Below are 20,545 nucleotides of genomic sequence, written 5' to 3' on the forward strand. Positions count from 1 at the left end.
TTTACCAAAGAGTGGATCTGACTATACTTGATCATCGACAAACCAATCAGAAAAAATATCGTTTGTGCGAGCAACAAAATGACCACAAAGGTTTACGAAAAACGTACCAAAAGTTACGAGGATCGTGCCACAAGATCAGAGAAAATATGTGCCACAAGAGCAGAGAAAAACATGTCACAACGAGTTTGTTCCGAGTGGTCTCTGTGGTAAAGGAATTGTTGTTATTCTTTGAGACTCGGGTTTGAATACCATAAATGTCAGGGGTGTGAGCATTCATTTTCGAAAGGTTGAGAGGTTATCTATGAACAACTATTGTCTTGTACTTACTCCAAATTAATTAAAAAACATGTCACATGAACGAATATTCTTATTCAAAATTTAAAAAAAAAAACTTAAAAAGAAAACAAAACAAATGTCATAGTTTAAGAAATAAGAGAACTAGTAATCAACGGAAGTTGACAATCAATATTAAGATTGTCGCCGTCGTCGGTTAAACAAAAATCAAAGATAAAGGAAAAAAATAGGTTAGAAAAAAAAACACTAGGTTAGAAAAAATAGGAATTTATTACATTGAAATTTTAAAATAATAAATTTGATTTATGAAGAAAAATAAAATCTAAATGATTCCTAGTTGATGCCTATAGTATATATTTTTATGTTATCAAAGTTTGATGTTTGGTCCTTACAATCCCATAGGGATAGATCAAGGGACTCTAGAAGTAGCTGTATTTTTAGAATTTTTAATGATTTATTTTTATACCTTTAAAATTTTACGTTTTAAAAAAAATAAAATCATATGTATATTTCTGCAATCAGAAAATACATAAAAAAAACAGTATACGGTATACTGGAAAGAAGAGTTCAACTGGACGAGGACAGCAGCAAAATCATAGAAACAACAGACTGACCTTATCCATCAATCTGATACGATCCGATCCAAAATTAATTTAAAAACAAAATTATTTTAACCTAAAAGTAGTTTTATGAAGAACCCTCTATTAAAAAATTAAAGATAAAATGGCGAAGCAATTAAACAAATCATATGATCACGTGAGTAGATGCATTAACATGACACAGTTGGGAATCTTATAAAGCTTTTTCGATGTTAAAATATAAAAGCAATAATCGATGAATATTTTAAACTTAAACTCATATAACAAAACATTTTGCAGTGCATGTTTACGTGGTCACTTTGCGTCCCTACAAAGTTGCTTAAGGTTACGTACTTGTAATATTATAATACACAATTAGGACAAAACAGAGTGACGGTTTAATGGTTGCTTGTCGTGAAATTACTGTAATTTTTCAATTTAATTGAATTAAAGTAGGATGATTCTTCTATGCTTGATGAGTATTGATGAACGTTAATGACGAGTATCGATAAATTAATTCTTAAAACGTTAAATTATAAAATACTCTATGTATAATTATAATTTAGTTGAAAATCTAAATATAATTTATTTAAAATATAATATTAATTACATTAATTTTTAGGGTAAACTACACGAATGACCACTTAACTATGTTCAAAAATCATTTTAACCACCGATATTTTGATTTGATCAATAAGACCACCCATTATTTAAATGTTTTAATCAACTATGCGTTTAATATATTATAACGCATTAGCAAAAATTGAAGACTCCTTGCCATTGTTTTCGTTATGAAAAACATTATTTTATCATTTAATCTTTGAACTTTTATGTTTTATTGATAATTTTAAATCATTAATTTTGTTCCGTTTTTAATATGTCGTACCTAAAAGTTTGATTTTTTGTTACAAAAATCTGTAGTTATTTATAAGATTTTGATACATGTAATTTTACTATAATATTTTTTAAAATGTTCATTTTGATCCATGTGATTTTCTTTCAATTTGGTCTTAAAATTATAAAAGACAGAGGAAAAAATAGAGCAAAGCCATCAACAACTATGGATAATTTCCGTTGTAGACAATTTTTGTGTTTATTATATCATTTATCCTATTTAATCTTAATATTTTAAAACACAATATTTCACTAATTAAACAAGTAAAATAATAATATTTTATTTAACAATTAAAATAAATATAAGCTTATTAATAATATAAGATAATTTATGAATAGTATGTATCATATAATATTCATATCTATTTTAATGTTTTATGTTTGAAGCTTATGAATATAGTGTTAATAAAATGGAAAGGGTTTTACATCAAGTGATAGATTCAGAAATTATATATATATATATATATATATATATATATATATATATAATTTTTATGAGATAAACATAAATAAAATTATAGAATAAATACAATTAATTAAATAAATTAATAACCGAAAAAAATAAATTTAAAAATAATCAGGTGAATACTTCACGCTAGGCCTCTAAACGAACCGAACGCACACGAACGGAGGTATGTTCATGTTCGTTCATTTAATAAATAAACGAACATAAACGAACAAAATTTTTTTGTTCATATTCGTTCATTAAGGAATATAGCTTGTTCATATTCGTTCATTTAAATGATAAACGAACACAAACGAACGAACATAAATGAACATAAACGAACACAATAAACGAACATAAACGAACAACACAAACACAAAAAAACAAACTTATTCGAACACAACAAATGAATGTAATAAAAGTAAACAACAAGAATAACAACTTAAAATTCATTAATATAACCTAGAGCTTTAGAGTTAATTTGTTCGAATACGAAAAAAACATACATAAATCATAAATAAGGTATATGAACACAATAAAGTCTTAAAGTTAATTTGTTCAATAAAAAATCTTCTTGAAATCCAAATAACTTCAATAATCTTCGTAACATATTCAACTTGCCCTCTGTTCGAACATAAATGAACGAACATAAATGAACGAACATGTAATCGAACGTTCACGAACGTAAATGAACGAACGAACCCTTTGTTCATGTTCGTTCATTTAATTAAACGAACGCAAAATCTTGTTCATATTCGTTTATTTAATAAATAAACGAACATAAACGAACTTCCCGCCGCACGGTTCATGAATGATTCATTGAACGTTCAGTTCATTTACAGACCTACTTCACGCCATGCTATTTCCGTTAATTCATTCACACAATCAACAATCATAAAAGATATATAAACATGAAAATAAAGACTTGTTTGACATTAAATTTTATGTTTAATTTTAAATAATTATTAAAAAGGTATTTAAAATATAAAATATAATACAAATATGAAATATTGAGGAATGAAAATTATATAAATATGTAAAAATACATAAATGTAGCACGAATACATAGATTGTGCACTTGTGGTAGTACTGATCATGGACGATTAATTGTACTGTTTAGTTTAAAAGGTCAGTTAATCGTTATAATGCTTATGATATTTTTTAATAATAACTTAGTCATTAAAAAATGATTAACCATTAACGATTAATCGTTATTAACGGTTCGATTACATGTTAACTTACAATTAACCTATTATAATTATTTGTCAAAAAAATTATAATTCATATTTAAAAAATATTGAACTTAACATATACTTGCACTGGTGTAAGTGAATAAAAAAGTATAACATTTAACATATAATTATACCAGTGCAAGTATATACATCTGTCAATATTTTGATACCTAACAATAAACACCTAATTACATTTATATAAGTATGTTTCTGTATTTTCAAATAAATAAAAAACTAAAAGTAATAAAATATATATGTTAAGTTACTTGTGTATAAATTTTATTAAAAATATATATATAATTTAGAAATAATAACAAATTATTATTTGTGTAAAGATATAATAAATTAGAAATATAATTATAAATTTAATTTAATAACGGTTCTGGATATTTTTGTTAACCATTTATCAAAATTCGTAAAATTAACAGTTAATCATAATTTTTAACTCGATTAACCGAAATTATTTAGTATTACGGTTTGATAAATTAACCTGTTAAATATAATAATAATTATATCAATTAACAGTAATGGTTAATAGTTCTCGATAGATTTGAACAACCCTAGATTGTGGAATATAGAAATGATATTTTAAGCCATTAAAAAGTTAAGGATACATAAGAGACAAAAAGGTTAGGAATGGATGAGATCACAAGACATTCTCGATAGGTCTTTCACTATCAAAGTTTTTGGACACACTAAATTTGGTTGAATTAGGAAATTATTATTAGGGTAAACTACATTAGATGCAATTGAACTTTAGTCGATATATTGTTTATATTATTAAACTTTTAATTTTGCCAATTATAATCCTGAAATTTGATTTTCTCTTTAATTATACCATTAAATTGTTTAACGTTAACGGCATGATGACGTGGCTAATGCCTACCGATGTAGACACCTCACTAAAACGACATCGTTTTGACCCATCTGTTAACGATTTAATGGACCAATGGTATAATTGAAACGAAAATCAAAGTTCAGTATTATAATTGATAAAATTGAAAGTCCAGTAGTATAAACGATACATTACCTAAAACTCAATGGTATCTTGTGTAGTTTACCCTTATTGTTATTCAACTCACAACAGCTGCCTTGAGTTGTTCAAGTTTGAAATATATTTTTTTTTTGGAAATTTTTACCAGAAACCGACATTATTAAAAATGAACAACGAAATTTTGATGCATTAGTATTTTCTATTATACAAAATTTTAATATCCTAATTCATATTTGATTATACATTTATACTTTAATAATTTCATCCAAAATTATTAAATTGGATCAAATAATGAGTACCCACCAACCAAATTCAACATTTTTAGTTTAATGTCACCAAACATTTGAATGAAATGAAGATTTCTAAAGCTGTCCATCTCCATGTTTAACATGCTGAAAGCTATACTTCCATGTCATCACTTGTCCCTCTCCAACATGTTTTTAACATGGAGAAAAAAAAGGAAGTGAAGATTTTTATGATGGGTTGTGATTCATTTGTTTTTTGTGTGGATAGGATACAAATAAATTATTGGCGTGTTTACCCCGAATAATTTTTTTTATTTTTTCCCTTAACGTATTTTTGTATCCCCTCGAAGTTGTTCAATTGTATCGATGTTTAAAATATTTACTTTTATTTAGGGTTTAAAGGTTAGGGTTTAAAGGTTAGCGTTTAAAGGTTATGGTTATGGTTTAGGGGTTTAAGGTTTAGAATTTAGGGTTTTAAGTTAAGATTAGGGTATAAAATGATGTAATTAAACAACTTTGAGGACTAAATTGATACGAAAATACAATAGGGACGAAAACGATAAATTGTATATACTACAAGGGCAAAAGTGACCATTTTGCCTAAATTATGTTTAATCCCTGATTGGTTTGGTCGAGTTTAGTATAGATGAAATACATTTTTTATTAGTTTGAGGTGATTATAATATTGTATATGTTTAGAATTTTTCTTAGTAATCGATAACGTACATACATTTTGTAAACGCAACCACTGAAACCCGAGACTTCTAGGAAGAATAATATTCCTTTTATTATTATTATTATTATTATTATTATTATTATTTTGTGTGGATAATTCCATTTCATTACCCAGGAAAAGCTGAAACCTGCTACATAAACAACAATTTAACTCCAACCATTACAAACAGCTAAGGAAACAACCATTACAAACAGTTAAGAAATACCCCACTTCACACAAAAGGAATCGTTCCTTAGATCAGTTTTGCTGATAGCCCATCCTTTCAGCTGAATCTGGATGGCTTCCTTGATTTCCTTCAACACATCACCCACCAATCTAGCTTTACCTCCAAAAGGCCTACTATTTCTCTCATTCCAAATGTCATACACATGACCAGCCCAATCAAGCTTAAACACCCTCACAAGAAGAGATTTCCCTTTAAAGCAATGAACAACCCATGCTAGCTCCCTATCCCAACAACTAACTCTGCGAGTCACACCACACAAAGTAAGAATATCACCCACAACTCCCTCGCAAAACCACAATCAAAGAACAAATGATCTCTAGTCTCAGCCTCAGCACCATAGAGCACACACTTATCATTCTCGATGCTTAAACCCATTCTCAAAAGTCTTACCCGGGTAGGAACCCTATTTAAAATAGCCATCCACACAATGATATTGTGTTTGGGAATACGTCTTGGAAACCAAACTAGGCTATGCCATGGAACCTTTGGAACTTTAACACTTGAATCCTCCCAAATCTACCTAGTTTTAAGATCACTACCTGAACCAACAAATAGATGAGAAATAGTAGGTCTTAGTTTCAAAATGTTCCTTTTTATTATTGATGTCACTTTATGGATTCAAATGAAATAAATTATGTAATATATAGATTTTTATATATAAATTTTAACACAAATTATACTCACATTTTTAAATAATTTGGGTAGGTTGGGCTGAGTTTTGAATTTTTAAAAACAGGGCCTTGACCCATCTTGGCCCATGAGAAACATAATTGTGAAATAAAAGAAAGAAGTTCCGATCAAATCTGTCCACGGCTTGGAGTAAAAAAAAAGAGAGTATTGAATTTAGGATGCATTCTATTTTTTTTAAATAAAATGAGATGATATTTATTTATTGTTTTAATATATTGAAAATATATGCATATATGATTCAGTCTATGAATAAATATTTTTTTATATGACTATATCGAGACATTGAAAATAAACATTCGAACACTCGAGATCTTCAGAGTTAGTGAATCACATCCTACAAAATATTATTAACATACACACCCTACTAAAATGGTTGGTTGTCCCTTGTTCACATATGTAATGGGGTAAAGAGAGGTAAGATAGTAGACTGTCCCCAACATTAGGTTGAGAGCAACTTCCGTAGGATACCTCCAAATTATGAAATGCTCTCCATGGGACTCGATCCCACAACCTCAAGGTTAAAAACCTTGTGCTCTACTAACTGAGCTGGATGACATTTCATACACACCCTACTAAATATTATGATAATCATCATATCGATCGAATTAATATAATAATAATAAGTTCAGGTTACTATTATTTTTTCGGGTAAAATATACAAATGATCATCTGACTCTAGAAAATTATTTTATTAAATCTATTGACTATTAAAAGTTATAAGATAATTACTTAACTATTCATTACGCTCCAAATTTGTCATTTTTCGTTAAAAATTAACGGACATCTGAGCTGGACGTTAACATTGTTAACTGAGGTATGATAGTCGTTTGAGATTATGATATTATATTTTATCATATGTCAGTCAGCATGTTAACATATAGCTCAGTCTACCATCAAATTTTTAACGTAAAAGGACGAGTTTGGAACATAATAAATAGCCAGGTGACCATTTTATAACTTTTAATAGTTAGAGGACTCAACAAAGTAAATCTCTATAGTCAGATGATTATCTTGTAACTTTTAATACTCAATAAAATAATATCGTATGGACATTGGATCATTTATGTACTTTACCATATTTTTTTCCTGTTAAAAAATGATTTTTCTCATAAGTGGGTAATGGGTCAGCCCAAGTTAAGGAATATGGCTAGGGATGGGCATCAAAATCAAACTCGATATGTAACAACTCGACCTGATCGGATATGATTCTTTAAAAAAAATTGGGTTCGATTCAAATTTTTTAAATATTGGTCGGATCAAGTTTGAGTTTAGGGTGAAAAATATCTGACTTGAAAAAATTATATAATTTACTTTATATATTTAAAAATAATTACAATAATACCCATATATATATTTAATTCATATTTTATTAAATAAAAAATATTTTTTAATAAATATATTACTTCGAGTTGGGTCCGGATTTTATCTCAAAAATCGGATCGAGTTCGAATCGAGTGGAAGGTGTGTATTTTCTAAGTTGGATTCGGATAGAATGGAGGATTTATAATTTACGGATCGGGTCGGGTGGACCGAAAATCCGACCCGACCCACGCCCATCCAGGGCTCTTTTGAGTCTAAAAATGAAAACTGATTAAAACGATGCGTTTTGCTTCATCAAGATTCAAGAAATCAAATTTACCCGTAACAAAAAGAGAGGCAATTACTACAAAGCGAAGTCCTCCATTAACGAACATCTCTTGTTTTTATTCTTCGATCTCAATGAGAGCTCTGAAATCAATAAAAAAAATAGTCCATTTCTCTCTCGATCGATAAAAACAGGGAGAGACAATCATCGAATTAGCGAAAGAGAAGAGATAAGATTTTAAGAGAAAACAACATTTCTCCAACACGAATTAAAGAATGTAATGTAGGGGGGGGGGCGGAGAAAAACAAAGTTGCTGTCGTTGTTGTGGTGTTTTTCGTAAGATAAATGTGGATGTTGTGGTATCTCCATCAGGAGAGAGTGAGATTTTGTAATGGGTGGTTGTTTAAATTTGTTGTTAAGGATTCTTTTTGTTTCTGTTCGCATGTCGCTTTAATATGATCCTTTCATTCACTTAATAGAAGATGAAATCTTTATTTTTTGTGTGTTTTTGTGTCTGTGTATGTTTGAGGTGCCTCTTTGCTTTCACTGTAAGAGCTTATGGGCATTTTCTGATTTCAGTTTTTGTTAAAAAAAAGATTTTCATTTTAATTGGGTCTTTAGATCTTGAAATGTGGGATTTTCTTGGCGTGTGCTTTTTTTTACAGAGTTTTTTTTAATATGAGGATATTGATGGGTTTTGTTTTGAATTTATGTTTCAGGGATTGGGTTCTCGAGGCTGGTTTTGGCAATATGGAACTGGGTATTGAACTGTGATTGAAGAATGGGTGGAATGTGAATGTTTTGAGGGATTGGATTTTGGGCTGGTTTTGATTTTTGATGCCAAAGGGGTTTGTCTGTAAAAATGGATGATATAGCAGGTTTGCAGGAAGCAGCAGGGTCTAGATTTAGTCAATTCGAGTTGATTGGTAGAGGAGCCTTTGGCGATGTCTATAAGGCGTAAGTCTATATCGATTTCTTTGGTTATCACACTGCTTTACTATATTTGCATTGTAATAGTTTTACTCTTGATTGAATGTTATATGCTGCGCATGTTTTTACTTTGTTACTCCTGTTTAATTCAGGAGTTGCTTGGTGCCTGGTAGGAGTAAATTAGTGGAATAGTAGTAAATAGTACCAATGCTATTGTTGAATTTATATATTTTAGTGTCCAAGTTGAAAATATATCATGATTCTAAAATTTGAATTTGAATTTTTAATTTAAATGTAAAGGAAAAAAATATCTTCCTGTGAATGGGGAAGAAAATGAGCCTCAAGGGCTGTTGGGTTCTGAATGAGCCATAAATTGAGTTTATGGAGATATCTAGTTAGTCTATGTAATGGTAAAATAGGGTCGGAAAATGACTGGTGCAGAAGTAAAGAACTTGTGTACTGTTTAGGAGCATCACTAATGTTCAACGAACTACTGAAATGATTTGCAAGGTTACAAATATTGCGGGTCCTCAAGAAATAGAGTTTTAGTTATCTTATGTTAAAAATAGTTGCAGAGTGTTCTTTTTTTTGATAGAAGTTGGAGGTCTCATTAAAAACTCCCTTCGTATTCTTCCACATACTTAGAAGTATGTTGAAGAACAAGGAAGGGAGAAAAGAGTGCCTCATATTTTATTAAATATAATACTAAGTACATGAGGTAACACCAAACCCACATGCGGGAATAAACACCAATACAACCCATATCACCTAGAAATCTTACATCGTCAACCAAAAAGCCCCTAAATCACCTCAAGATGTAAGATAACATAACAAAAAACCAACAATTACAACCACAAACTTAAAAACGCCTCTGAATACAGCAGCCGAACAATCACAACCCAATTGGAGGATCAAGTTCTAAAGAAATATCGCAATCTTCAGGAACCCAAGAATTAGGTTTGAAGGAAGGATCAACTTCATGCACCAAGATTTTGAATAAATGATCCCCGACCTTCAACTCCAACAACTCATTAATTCTCACTTGAGCGTTTGTGAGTATTTGGATTTTAGCCCGATCAAAAGACGAAGGGAACTCACAACTGTTATCGATTGCTATTAACTTGCCCCACTTAGTAGCTATGTTTTGAAAGTATCCCAATTCCAAGCGTGAAAAGGAATACCTTCGCAAACTAGCCAAACGCGCCGGCTCTCCACCACAAGGCTCTCAGACCAAGTTTCCACTCTGGAAAACCATTCTGCAAGAGTTTCTAACTTTTCATCCTTCACGCATCTCAACGAATTAGAATCTTCAAAAACCATTAGAACTACATTTCCAGCAGCTCTCATAAGCGTGAAACCCGCTAGTCCTTTGGCTTGTATTTGGTTAGCAAGATTACCAATCTTGATAAAGTTCTTGCACCACCCCACAAGACAGTTAGACAACACATGAAGTTTATCTGCGTCCACAACACCCTCAACTTCACAGTGTTTAATCGTCGGAAAAACTTCCAGCCCCGACTTACTATGAACAACTTTCGAGGACTTTCGCCAGTAAGACTGTCGGGGTTTATGTTTAGCCAAAGAGACTCTAATTTTGTTGCCGTAAATACGATAACCATTCATCTTAGAAATCGATGTCTTTGCTTCTTCAATTGTAGCAAAGCGAATAAACCCAAAACGAACCCCATTCGAGTTTCTTTTTTTGGGAATGAAGGCATCAATAACTTGACCATGTGAGCCAAATATGGATCCAAGTTTCTTCCAATGGATCTTCTCTGGAAGGTTTTCGATAAAAATCGTGTAACACTCCTTTCTGGACCCATTGCGAAAATCTGGTTGGCCTTCTTTCGACCGATTATAAAACCCATTTCTTCTTCTTCCCACCACTTCGGAAAATTTTGCATCGGAATACCCTTTCGAATAGATTTCCTTGGCACCACCATGATCAACATTAGCGACAGGAAGCGTTGGTGTTGCGTGAACAAAAGACAGCTTTCCGTTCCTATGTTTCCCTTCTTGTGAGCATTTCTTCAAAGGACTGGATGATAGTGGACTTTCACCCGACCTCGCCGAAACTGATCCCGAAATTTGTTGATTTTGGGTTGAAGGAGAGTGTCTGTAAGTGGTGCCGTCGGACTCAACTATCCAACCCGCCTCACGTGCCAAGGCTGCCAAAACATCGTTCTTAGCAGCATTCGGTGGAATAGAGAAGTTACCAAACTGTCTCAATCCGGCCAACAAGCGTCTGGTAAAAACTCTTCTTTGCGGTTTCCGTAACCTTGTCCTCTCCTTTTCATTCTCAATTTTACGATTGTCCTTACCGGAGTAAGATGAAGAGGCAGCACCAGCGGATCCAGATTTCTTGAGAAGACTGCCTCGTGGAACTGCATTTTCCTTCATTTTTAAATCATTAACCCGCTTATTCAACTCTGCCACTAATGCTTTAAGAGCCTTCACTTTCGCTTCTAATTCCTTGGCAGACTCCAGGGGGAAATCACCAGCTGCAACACGGCAGCCTGGTTCAAGCGGGAGATGAGAACTCCTAGACGAAGAAGGAGGAACAATAGGAGGCCTCACGGAGGAAGCAGCCACCGCACCAGCTGAGTCAAACCCTCGAAGTTGGCTGGGTTGAGACGTGGGTTGGGGTTCCATGGTGAATACTCAGCTGTACACCACTGCTCGACACAAGAGAAGACGGGATTAGGTCACGTTTAGGCACTGCGCTGGGTTGAGTGGCGGAGGCGAACTCGGACGGCTGGAGGCTTCGAAAATCTGCAGAGGGCGAGTGTAGATCTGCGACTAAAGACAGCGTTTTTCGCAAATGCAAGTCCAGATCTGTATTCACCGTGAGCAGACGACCATCCTAGGAAAAAGCGGCGTCAAACGGTGGTCAGAGTGTGGCGGTGGACGGCTGACGGCGGCGTCAGGCGGCGGGCGGCGGCAGCGGCCAGCAGGCAACAGACGAATGAGACAACACTTTTAAATTTAAAAACACCTGGGCCCTAGAGAGAAGCGGGAACTTCTCTCACTAGATATTTTTTGTTGCAGAGTGTTCTCGTTTCAATCTCGCTTGGAATAGAGCCCTTTTATGTAATAACTGGTCTCTCTTTTTTCCTATCAAGTCAAGCTGGTATTTTGTCCATTTTTCTTGAGTTTATTAGATAGATTAGGTTGATATTTTTGAAACAGGGTGCTCTAGTGAGCCATTTACTGTCTTATTTTTTTTCCTATTTTTTTAATGGATTGTCAAATGCCTGGGAACACATCATGTAAGTTGCCGGCATCTCAGTTATGCAGTCTACATTTGAAACTATTAGCCTACCGGTCTGTTGGTAATTGTTGTAGTACTGACAATGATTCTTTTCAAATTAGTTTGAGAATTGACTTTATATTTCACATGTGAGGCATGTATTGTACTTTTTCTTGTTTTACTATGTAAATGCTAGTTATACTGCAAGACATCTTGAACAGGTTCTTACCAATAATCACATTGGACATGCTATGGTTGTTTAAATCATGAACCATGATTGATGAAAATGAGATGGGTAGCTGATGCCTTTTTTGATGTGCAGGTTTGATAAGGAACTGAACAAAGAAGTTGCTATTAAAGTTATTGATTTAGAGGAATCGTAAGTGAATAGCTTTGTTACTTTTGTTTAATTGATTCCTTATTATTAGAGTTCAAAGGCAGATGGTTGCTATGTGCAAGAAAGTCTTGTTTATGATCTTTCATTCATTTTCAATTTGTTTAATTAGTAACTTGCTCTCTTTTCCTCATCTTTCCCTCATACTCACAGTCTATTTATATTTTTGAGTTTTTCTGATGAGAAAACCACTTTTTCATGATTTATATGAATCTATAGTTTGTTCTTGTTCAGCAAAGCAATTTTGCTTATAATCAATTTGCATGGGAGTTTGTAGATGCCTTTATTTACTGCAAGTAGATGTGGCATGTAACAACTTCCATTCATATTGTTTGTTTTTCTATTAATATTTTTTCTCTTTCTTATGTATGCTTAATTTATTAATGCATTTTGCAGTGAGGATGAAATTGAGGACATCCAGAAGGTTAATCCTTATTATCTTGTGAGCTGGTATCCGTTGTAATTAATGAGTAGATTTCTAAGTCTTCCATATGTGTGTTTTTGGTTCCAGGAAATCTCTGTTTTGTCACAATGCCGCTGTCCATACATCACTGAGTACTATGGTTCCTATCTTCACCAAACCAAACTATGGATAATAATGGAATACATGGCTGGTGGTTCCGTTGCTGACCTTGTAAGTGTCTTCTATTACTTGCTTCTACACGTTTGGTGCATGAAATTTGATTGAATATTAAGGAGGAAGTTTTGCTTCCAACTTCCACCATGAAATAAATTAGGAAGTGTCATTGTTAAAGACTGAAATAAATGATAATGGGCTGATTTGTTATAGTTCTTTGTTTACTTAGTGAGCCCAAGAACTTAATTCAGTAGCTTTCTTTTTTAATTTCCCCAACTATAATTTCCATAGGGATCTAAGTCTTGTTGTTGGCAAGGGAAGAGAATTGTTAAAATAATGGTTTTTTAAATAAAATAAAATAAAATGTCAATGTCGTGATAAAAGATTCTCAAGAACTATCTTTTATAGCTAAATGTCAACTGAACTGATGTAGGTAATAATAATCGCAAGATTTTCAAGGTAACGCTACCATCTTTCCTTTAGTAACTTAAATTTTTTCTTTTCTTCCGTGCTTTTACCTCCAACTTGAAGCCATTTTCTTAGCAAACCTTGGTTGTCAGTCTCTGATTTGATTTCTTGTGGGTACAATACAACCACCAATTTCCTCGTACTTCTCTGGTTGCATATGAACTGATCGTTGTCTGCATACATTTGTGTTGGGGCATATGACTGTTATCTGATTTGATGCACTATAATTCCTGAATAACATTTTTATTTCTTATTGAAAGCTTGTGATGATTCTTTGTGTGCAGCTCCAGTCAGGCCCTCCACTAGATGAAATGTCAATTGCATGTATCTCACGGGATTTACTGCATGCAATTGAATATTTACATAATGAAGGAAAGATTCATAGAGATATCAAAGGTTGTGTTTTTTCATTGTTACTCTTTCTTTACCTGCCCTTATAATTATAGACATAGTTGTTATAAAGACAATATCAAAATTTTGAACATTTGGTTTTAGAGATTTGTATAGGCATATTTTCAGCTTTTAATTATTTTTCACATTTATTTTCACCCTTCTTTTAGTTTGTATAAAATAGTTTATTAATTTAGTGATTTACACTTTTTTAACTGACAACATTTTTGCTATCTCTGTTGTCAGCGGCAAACATTTTATTGTCTGAGAATGGTGATGTTAAGGTACTTCTTTTCTCTTTAATGGGCTCACAGCTAGCATGTATTCTTTGTATTGGGTGGCTACGAGTGTATGTGTAAAATGGGTGAACGTGTATGCATTTTGCTGATGGAAGTTAATTTTATGGCCTTGCAACAGGTTGCAGATTTTGGTGTTTCAGCGCAATTAACAAAGACAATATCACGGAGAAAGGTACAGTATTTTGTATAAGATACATGATTTTTCCAGTAAGCCTGAATGCCCTTTTTCTGTCTTTGCTGCTGCATTTTTAGAGAAAAATTTTTATGCCTTAAGTGACTTTGTGATCTCTCTCTCTCTCTCTCTCTGTGCATCTCCCTATCTATGCTCTTAACAGAAGCTTTTATTTTTCCTTTCTATTCTAAATCAAAGGTTACATTTGATTTAACATCTAGATTTTGAAAAAAGCTTTCAGTGTAAAGTTTTATACTAGAATTTAATTTCTTGAAAACTATTCAATGCTTTTTAGTCCATGAATTAAAAAAATGAAAAGATGTTTACTAATAATATGAGAGATAAGGTTTTAGGCGAGCAAGAATGGAAATAGGTTGTAATATTTGTATGCTCTGAAACTAAAAGTTGGACATGCAATTGGAAATGGCGGGGTTCAATTTGGTCACGAATACAAGTGTCTGGATTACAACCTTCTTTTTTTATGTACTCTCCTTCTCAACTTTTATCTGCATCTTTCTTTTGTTGAATCGGAAATTGTCTTCTGTAAGTAAACTGCTTTACCAAATGGCAGCTTTAGCATGGTATTGTGGCACTATTTCCAGTTGCCATCTGTTTGATCTTTACCTCCATGTATTCAGTGTCACCAGAACCCTTCTTGTCTTGGAAAGAAATTTGAAATGATATTTATAGAAGGATTAAAACCAGCCTGCGTTCCATTTACCCCGCAGTTATTTTTTTTATGCAAACAATATTACAGGTTGTCTCATTGTCATAATTATCATTAATGAACTAATATGGTTAACAATGTTCAGACTTTTGTAGGAACACCTTTCTGGATGGCACCAGAAGTTATTCAGAATACAGATGGATACAATGAAAAGGTACTAAAATCTGTGCTTTCAAAATTTTCTCGAGTTACTGCTATTGCCCACCATCCATCTGCTTATCCTCTCTCTCTTAAGCACATATGCACAGCCTGAAAAATATTTTTTTGCTAAGCCTTTTTGAATAATGAGCATTGCATCATTGGGTCTCTTTGCTGATACAGGCCGATATATGGTCTTTGGGGATAACTGTGATTGAAATGGCCAAAGGAGAACCTCCACTTGCAGACCTTCATCCTATGAGAGTTCTTTTTATAATACCTCGAGAAAATCCACCTCAGGTAATCTCAATAGCTTTTATTTTCATGATAAGTTCATTTTATATGATTTATTCTTATGTTCTCATTCTCATTATGGAATGATCATTTCTATGGTTTAAATATAATTGAAAATTTCTATCCTGCAGTTGGAAGAGCATTTTTCCCGCCCCATGAAGGAATTTGTTTCCTTATGTTTGAAGAAAATACCTGCGGAGGTAAACAATTATGTTTTCGTTTTGCTTGCCCCTCTTTCATGTCAATTTTCTTTGTAATGGGTACAAAGACTTTTTCACTTTAATAGTCGGGGAAATGATTGTGTCTATTCATGGTAAATCATGTTTGAAATAGCATTCTTTTCTTTTGGGCACTCATTAATTTCCTGTGTTTGGAAAAGTTCTCATTTTCTACATGGAAATGGATTTTATGTTTGACCCCTACCAGTAGGTAAGGTGTATTAATTTAGTAAAATGAACTATTTTGGTGTCTAAAACTCTTCTGATGTGTTTAAGCGATCCTAGGTTTATTGGCCTAATTATTTCTGAATGCTGTACACTGCTTTTGCTTTTCCTTTTATCTATTTAATTTCAGAGATCTAGTGCCAAGGAACTTCTCAAGCATCGTTTGATAAAAAGTGCTAGGAAGAGTCAGAAGCTTCTGGAGAGAATTAGGTACCTTCTTGAACTTGTGGTTCCATAATCTAAATATGATTGGAATCTGTAATTGACACGATTTCGAGATGTCAAAGCGCCTTGGAGTGCTCTATATGCTTATGGCATCAGTTATGTTTCTGACATGTCATGAGAAGAGTATCAATCTTGCATTGTTTATTGTAGTTAAGATGCTTGTGTTTCATGTTCTCAATAGAGAGCGCTCAAAGTACCAACTAAAGGATGATGGAGAAACCCCCATAAACGTCTCCAGGGCTGTAGGAGAAGCAACTGACACTGTAAAGGTGACAAAAGATTTTAGAGGCGATGAAACTGTTCGAGCTAGGTGGGTTGATTGTGTTGATTAGAAGTACTTTTCCTTTTTATCTTGATTGGATTTGTACTGACTCGTTTGCTCATCAGTAATCCGGGGAAAACATCCAAAAGTGCTGGATGGGACTTCAGCAGCGATGGACCAAATAGTACAGGTACTGTCCGGAGTTTTGCAAGGCCTCCTCAGATTAGAGAAAGGAAACTTGAACCTTCACATAGTAAAGCAATATCGAGAACTTCGGAAAGTGGTAATGCCCTTAATGAATCTCGGGAAGCTTTTTATGGAAAAGACACTAGAGAGTCATATCATGATGACCATCAAGATAATAACAATGATGTAAGGTTTTATCTCTCATTCTCTCTCTCCCTCTCTCTCACACACACTACATGCAGCAATGTCCAACTATGCACTGCATCATTGCTTTCCGCATTATAAGTTTTTCCCTTTTGTCCTATGCCCTTAATAAAAATATGCGTTGCATTGGATAATCTAGTGACTCCTAAGACTTCCATTTTTCTGAAAGTGACGAGAGTTAAACATATGATTACATTGAAAAGTATGATTAAACCTCTCAAGAATTCTTTTCTTGTTTGCCAATACCATGACTAGAAGCTTTCTTTTTTTAGATTAGAGGCAGTTTCATATAATCTTTTTTTAACATTTGTTATACTTACTATATGCCTTGAGGTCAAAGACATGAAGCCAAGCAAGGTGATAGAAGCTTATATTGTGAGACGCAAGGCACAAAAAATGCACTTGCCTGAGTGAAGTAAGACATAATATTTATATGTTTGAATATATACAAAATATGCTAAAATATATAACAATGTTCCTAAACTCAGAAGAGTTGTCCAACTGTCCTGCAAAACATGCAGAATTTTCTTTTCATTGTTGGTAAAAATGCATGATTTGCCTATAATCCCAAGTTTATTATTGAATACTTACACATTGAGAAATAGAGAGTTCAATATTGTTCTTTTTTACTATTATAGGTACAGTTAATGAAGAAAACATAAATATAAAAGAAAATCAAGATAACTTCAGGCTGGCCTTTTCTGTGCTTATCACCTTATTGAAAAGTACTTGGTACCGGTAGTATGAGGCATGTGCCTTATTAAATGTGCCTCGCCTGAAACGGCCTTGAGGTGCTTTGTTTTCTAAAACTGTCTAGGCATGTGTCTTCACAACACTAATGATATGATACTTTTATGCTAAGCTCTTGTGACATTGTTTTTGGCGCTTTATTCCCAGGATGATATGTCTGTCAGCGGGTCAGGAACTATGGTCATAAGATCTCCTAGAGGATCTCAATCATCAACAATGCTTCGCCACTCAAACTCTCTTGTAAGCTTCCTTCACTTTCTTCAAAGTTGTCTTCAGAAAAATATTAAGTCGATAAAGTTTCTGTTCCCTTTTTTTTTCTCCCAGTCATTGATTTTATTAGATTTTAATGTGTTGTGTAGTCTAGCAGCGAATATGCTTCTTTTGAAGATGCTTCTACCAATGGAACTATTGTGCTCTGTGGCCAAGCTGATGATCCTGATCCTCAAACCGCAAGATCCAGACAAGGAATTCTAGACAGAACTTCGAGTGCATCAGTTGAAGATAGTGCTTCAAATCTTGCAGAGGTGGTTTTTAACTGTAAACCTGACAAAAGCCATGAATTTTACTGTAATTCACTCTTATTGAACGTGTAGGAAACTTACAATTATATATACAAGCCTAGGCCTTATCTCATGTAACTTCTAAACTAAGAGACTAATTCTAGTAATAAAAACAATCCCTTAGATTTAGGGATACCAACTAAATAGAATATTTACAAAGCCTTTTTGTTGTATAATGAGTCTATTATCGGTTATGCAAATTTATATTGTAGAAATCTGAGTTCACAATGGAATTTGAATTTATTATTAGCTTCTGTATTGAGAGCATACGATCATTTTTCTGTTGAAAAGTTCAAACTTTTAATGTTGATTCAGGCGAAGGCTGCAATTCAAGCAGGTTTGAGGAAAGGAAATGCTAGGGACAGGTCTGGAAGGAGCAATCTTAGTAATCCTGGCCAGGAAAATAGAAGAAAAGACCAAATGAGTAACAGTTCCAATTCTTCTAGGTAAGCTGATAAAGCTATGTTACTCGGGCTCAACTGTGAGTGTCAAATATGCTTATGTCTCCGACATGGATATATTCAATTTTTCTCTATTTGGTGCGCCTATATCTCTAAAGTATTGTAATTCAATTCCAGCGGTTCTCGTGAATTTCTTGATGCACAAAGAGTATTTCCAAGATCACGCCAACCAAGTGACGATGAAGAAAATGCTAAGATGGCATTGGTATCTGTGCCGCTATCAATGTTACTTATCCCTTCTCTAAAAGAGGTGCGTACCACATACATGCTTAGTTTTTCCTTGCCAATTAGCGTTATAGAACTAATCTTTAACCCTGATGGTGCATTAAGATGCTTACCAATTGTCAAGTATGCTATACATATAACTTGAGTCTTGGTATGGACTCTAATTCATCTGGATCAAAGTAGATTTACAAAAACAATCCGAGTGAAACAGTTTTCCTGACCAACTTCTGTAAGTGGGTAATCGATAAAGGGAATTTTGAAGGTGGAAGATTGGAAAATCTGGGACTGTGAGATAGGAGGTTTAAATACTTTTAGAATATTGATCTACGGTAACGGATGTTTTGAGGTAGATGAGAAACTTAATGCAAGTAAACTCGTGAGGAAGTCAAACAGGTGATGGTTAAACTAGTAAACAAAGTCCTTTCCTTGTCTGTGCTCTTAGATGCAGTTGACCTGAAAAAATGTAGGCGTGTTTTGAAGTCTTAATTCATGTTAAGAGCTTGTTTCTGAACATGGTTCTATGATGTCTCTGTTGGCTTCCGGTTTTACTGTATCGGCTATCAACTTTTCTTAAGCCTGAATCAAATTTGTCTATATCTTATTAGTTTCATCAATGCATGCAATGTAGGTTTTCTCCGATGATTCAGAAGGGTCAGTTGTGCATGCAGTTACAAATTCCCTCATAAACATGGAGGGCGCAAAGCCTGGGTCTTGTGAAGCTCTTATTCGCAAGTTGCTTGAACGATTGGCAAGGTTAAAAGTTTTTACTGTGTCCTCATAGTATTGTCTCCCTTGTAGATTATGCGTCTTTGTCTTTTAACACGACAAAACTCAAGCAGAGGTAACATTTTGCAGCTCAAAGGAATCTTCCATGAAAGATATGCAGGAGCTAGCCGCTCACAAGTTCAATAAGGGAAAGACTACTCCTGAAGAAACACAAAATTCAAACCTAGAAACCGATGGTCAAAAAAAGCAGCAGCATAAAGAGCTTCCTTCGAATTCCAACTTGAGCCCTCTTGCTAGATTTCTACTTTCTAGGTTTGTTGAAATATCACCTCCCTTAAACGTTCTTTATTCTGGAAAATCAGTCATATTCTATGTTACTCGCACTCAGTTGTGAGTTCCTGATGCAAGTATTTGTGGTGTATGATGTATCTATTCATTTTTTTCTCAAGTTTTCCCATGTATTTATTTATGGGGTCCTTGAAGAACCATAGCCTCATATTTATGTCTGAAAACGGATTCGACACCAGCGTCGAACACGGTGCTTAAAAGGAAAAATGAAGAGTCTAAGCAGTAGCCCTATTGCTTCAGCTAGGAACCAAAATCCCAATCTGCTTTGATTTTGCTTCAGATAGTTTTGCATGGTTGAATTTGATGGATATTAATTTACATATATAATTCTCGTTGATGCATATTCAGATAATATTTTGTTTTTTTCTTTTCTCATGTGATGCAGATGGCAAAGCCAAACATAAAAATGGTCATCTCATACCAACCTGAAGGAAAATGTGAGATTTAATCTCTCTGTGGGTTTGCTTTCATGCATTTGTTATTGATTTGAATGTACAGAAATTGTGTATTTATTTTTATTATTATCCATTCTGATTACATTTTCTCTTACAATTTTGTTTCTTGGTGGCCTATACTTGAAAGTTTTGCTGTTTTTTT

The 20,545-nt window shown here is 33.5% G+C and overlaps 1 protein-coding gene across 1 annotated transcript; it reads left to right on the forward strand.

Moving 5' to 3' along the window:
* Positions 1–8,641: 8,641 nt before the first annotated feature.
* LOC120205323 (germinal center kinase 1-like) lies at positions 8,642–19,994 on the forward strand. Its single transcript, XM_039205230.1, has 19 exons — positions 8,642–8,876; positions 12,422–12,478; positions 12,890–12,917; positions 13,005–13,127; positions 13,823–13,934; positions 14,175–14,212; positions 14,346–14,399; positions 15,212–15,280; positions 15,448–15,564; positions 15,690–15,758; positions 16,132–16,211; positions 16,408–16,536; positions 16,614–16,860; positions 17,776–17,868; positions 17,988–18,152; positions 18,504–18,634; positions 18,767–18,899; positions 19,503–19,627; positions 19,730–19,994. Exons 1-19 carry the CDS (start codon positions 8,782–8,784, stop codon positions 19,992–19,994), a joined length of 2,130 nt encoding a protein of 709 aa, XP_039061161.1. The 5' UTR covers positions 8,642–8,781.
* The last annotated feature ends 551 nt before the right edge of the window (positions 19,995–20,545 follow it).

The sequence above is a fragment of the Hibiscus syriacus genome, unplaced genomic scaffold, assembly GCF_006381635.1.
Source record: "Hibiscus syriacus cultivar Baekdansim isolate YM2019G1 unplaced genomic scaffold, ASM638163v2 tig00012370_pilon, whole genome shotgun sequence".
NCBI lineage: Eukaryota > Viridiplantae > Streptophyta > Magnoliopsida > Malvales > Malvaceae > Hibiscus > Hibiscus syriacus.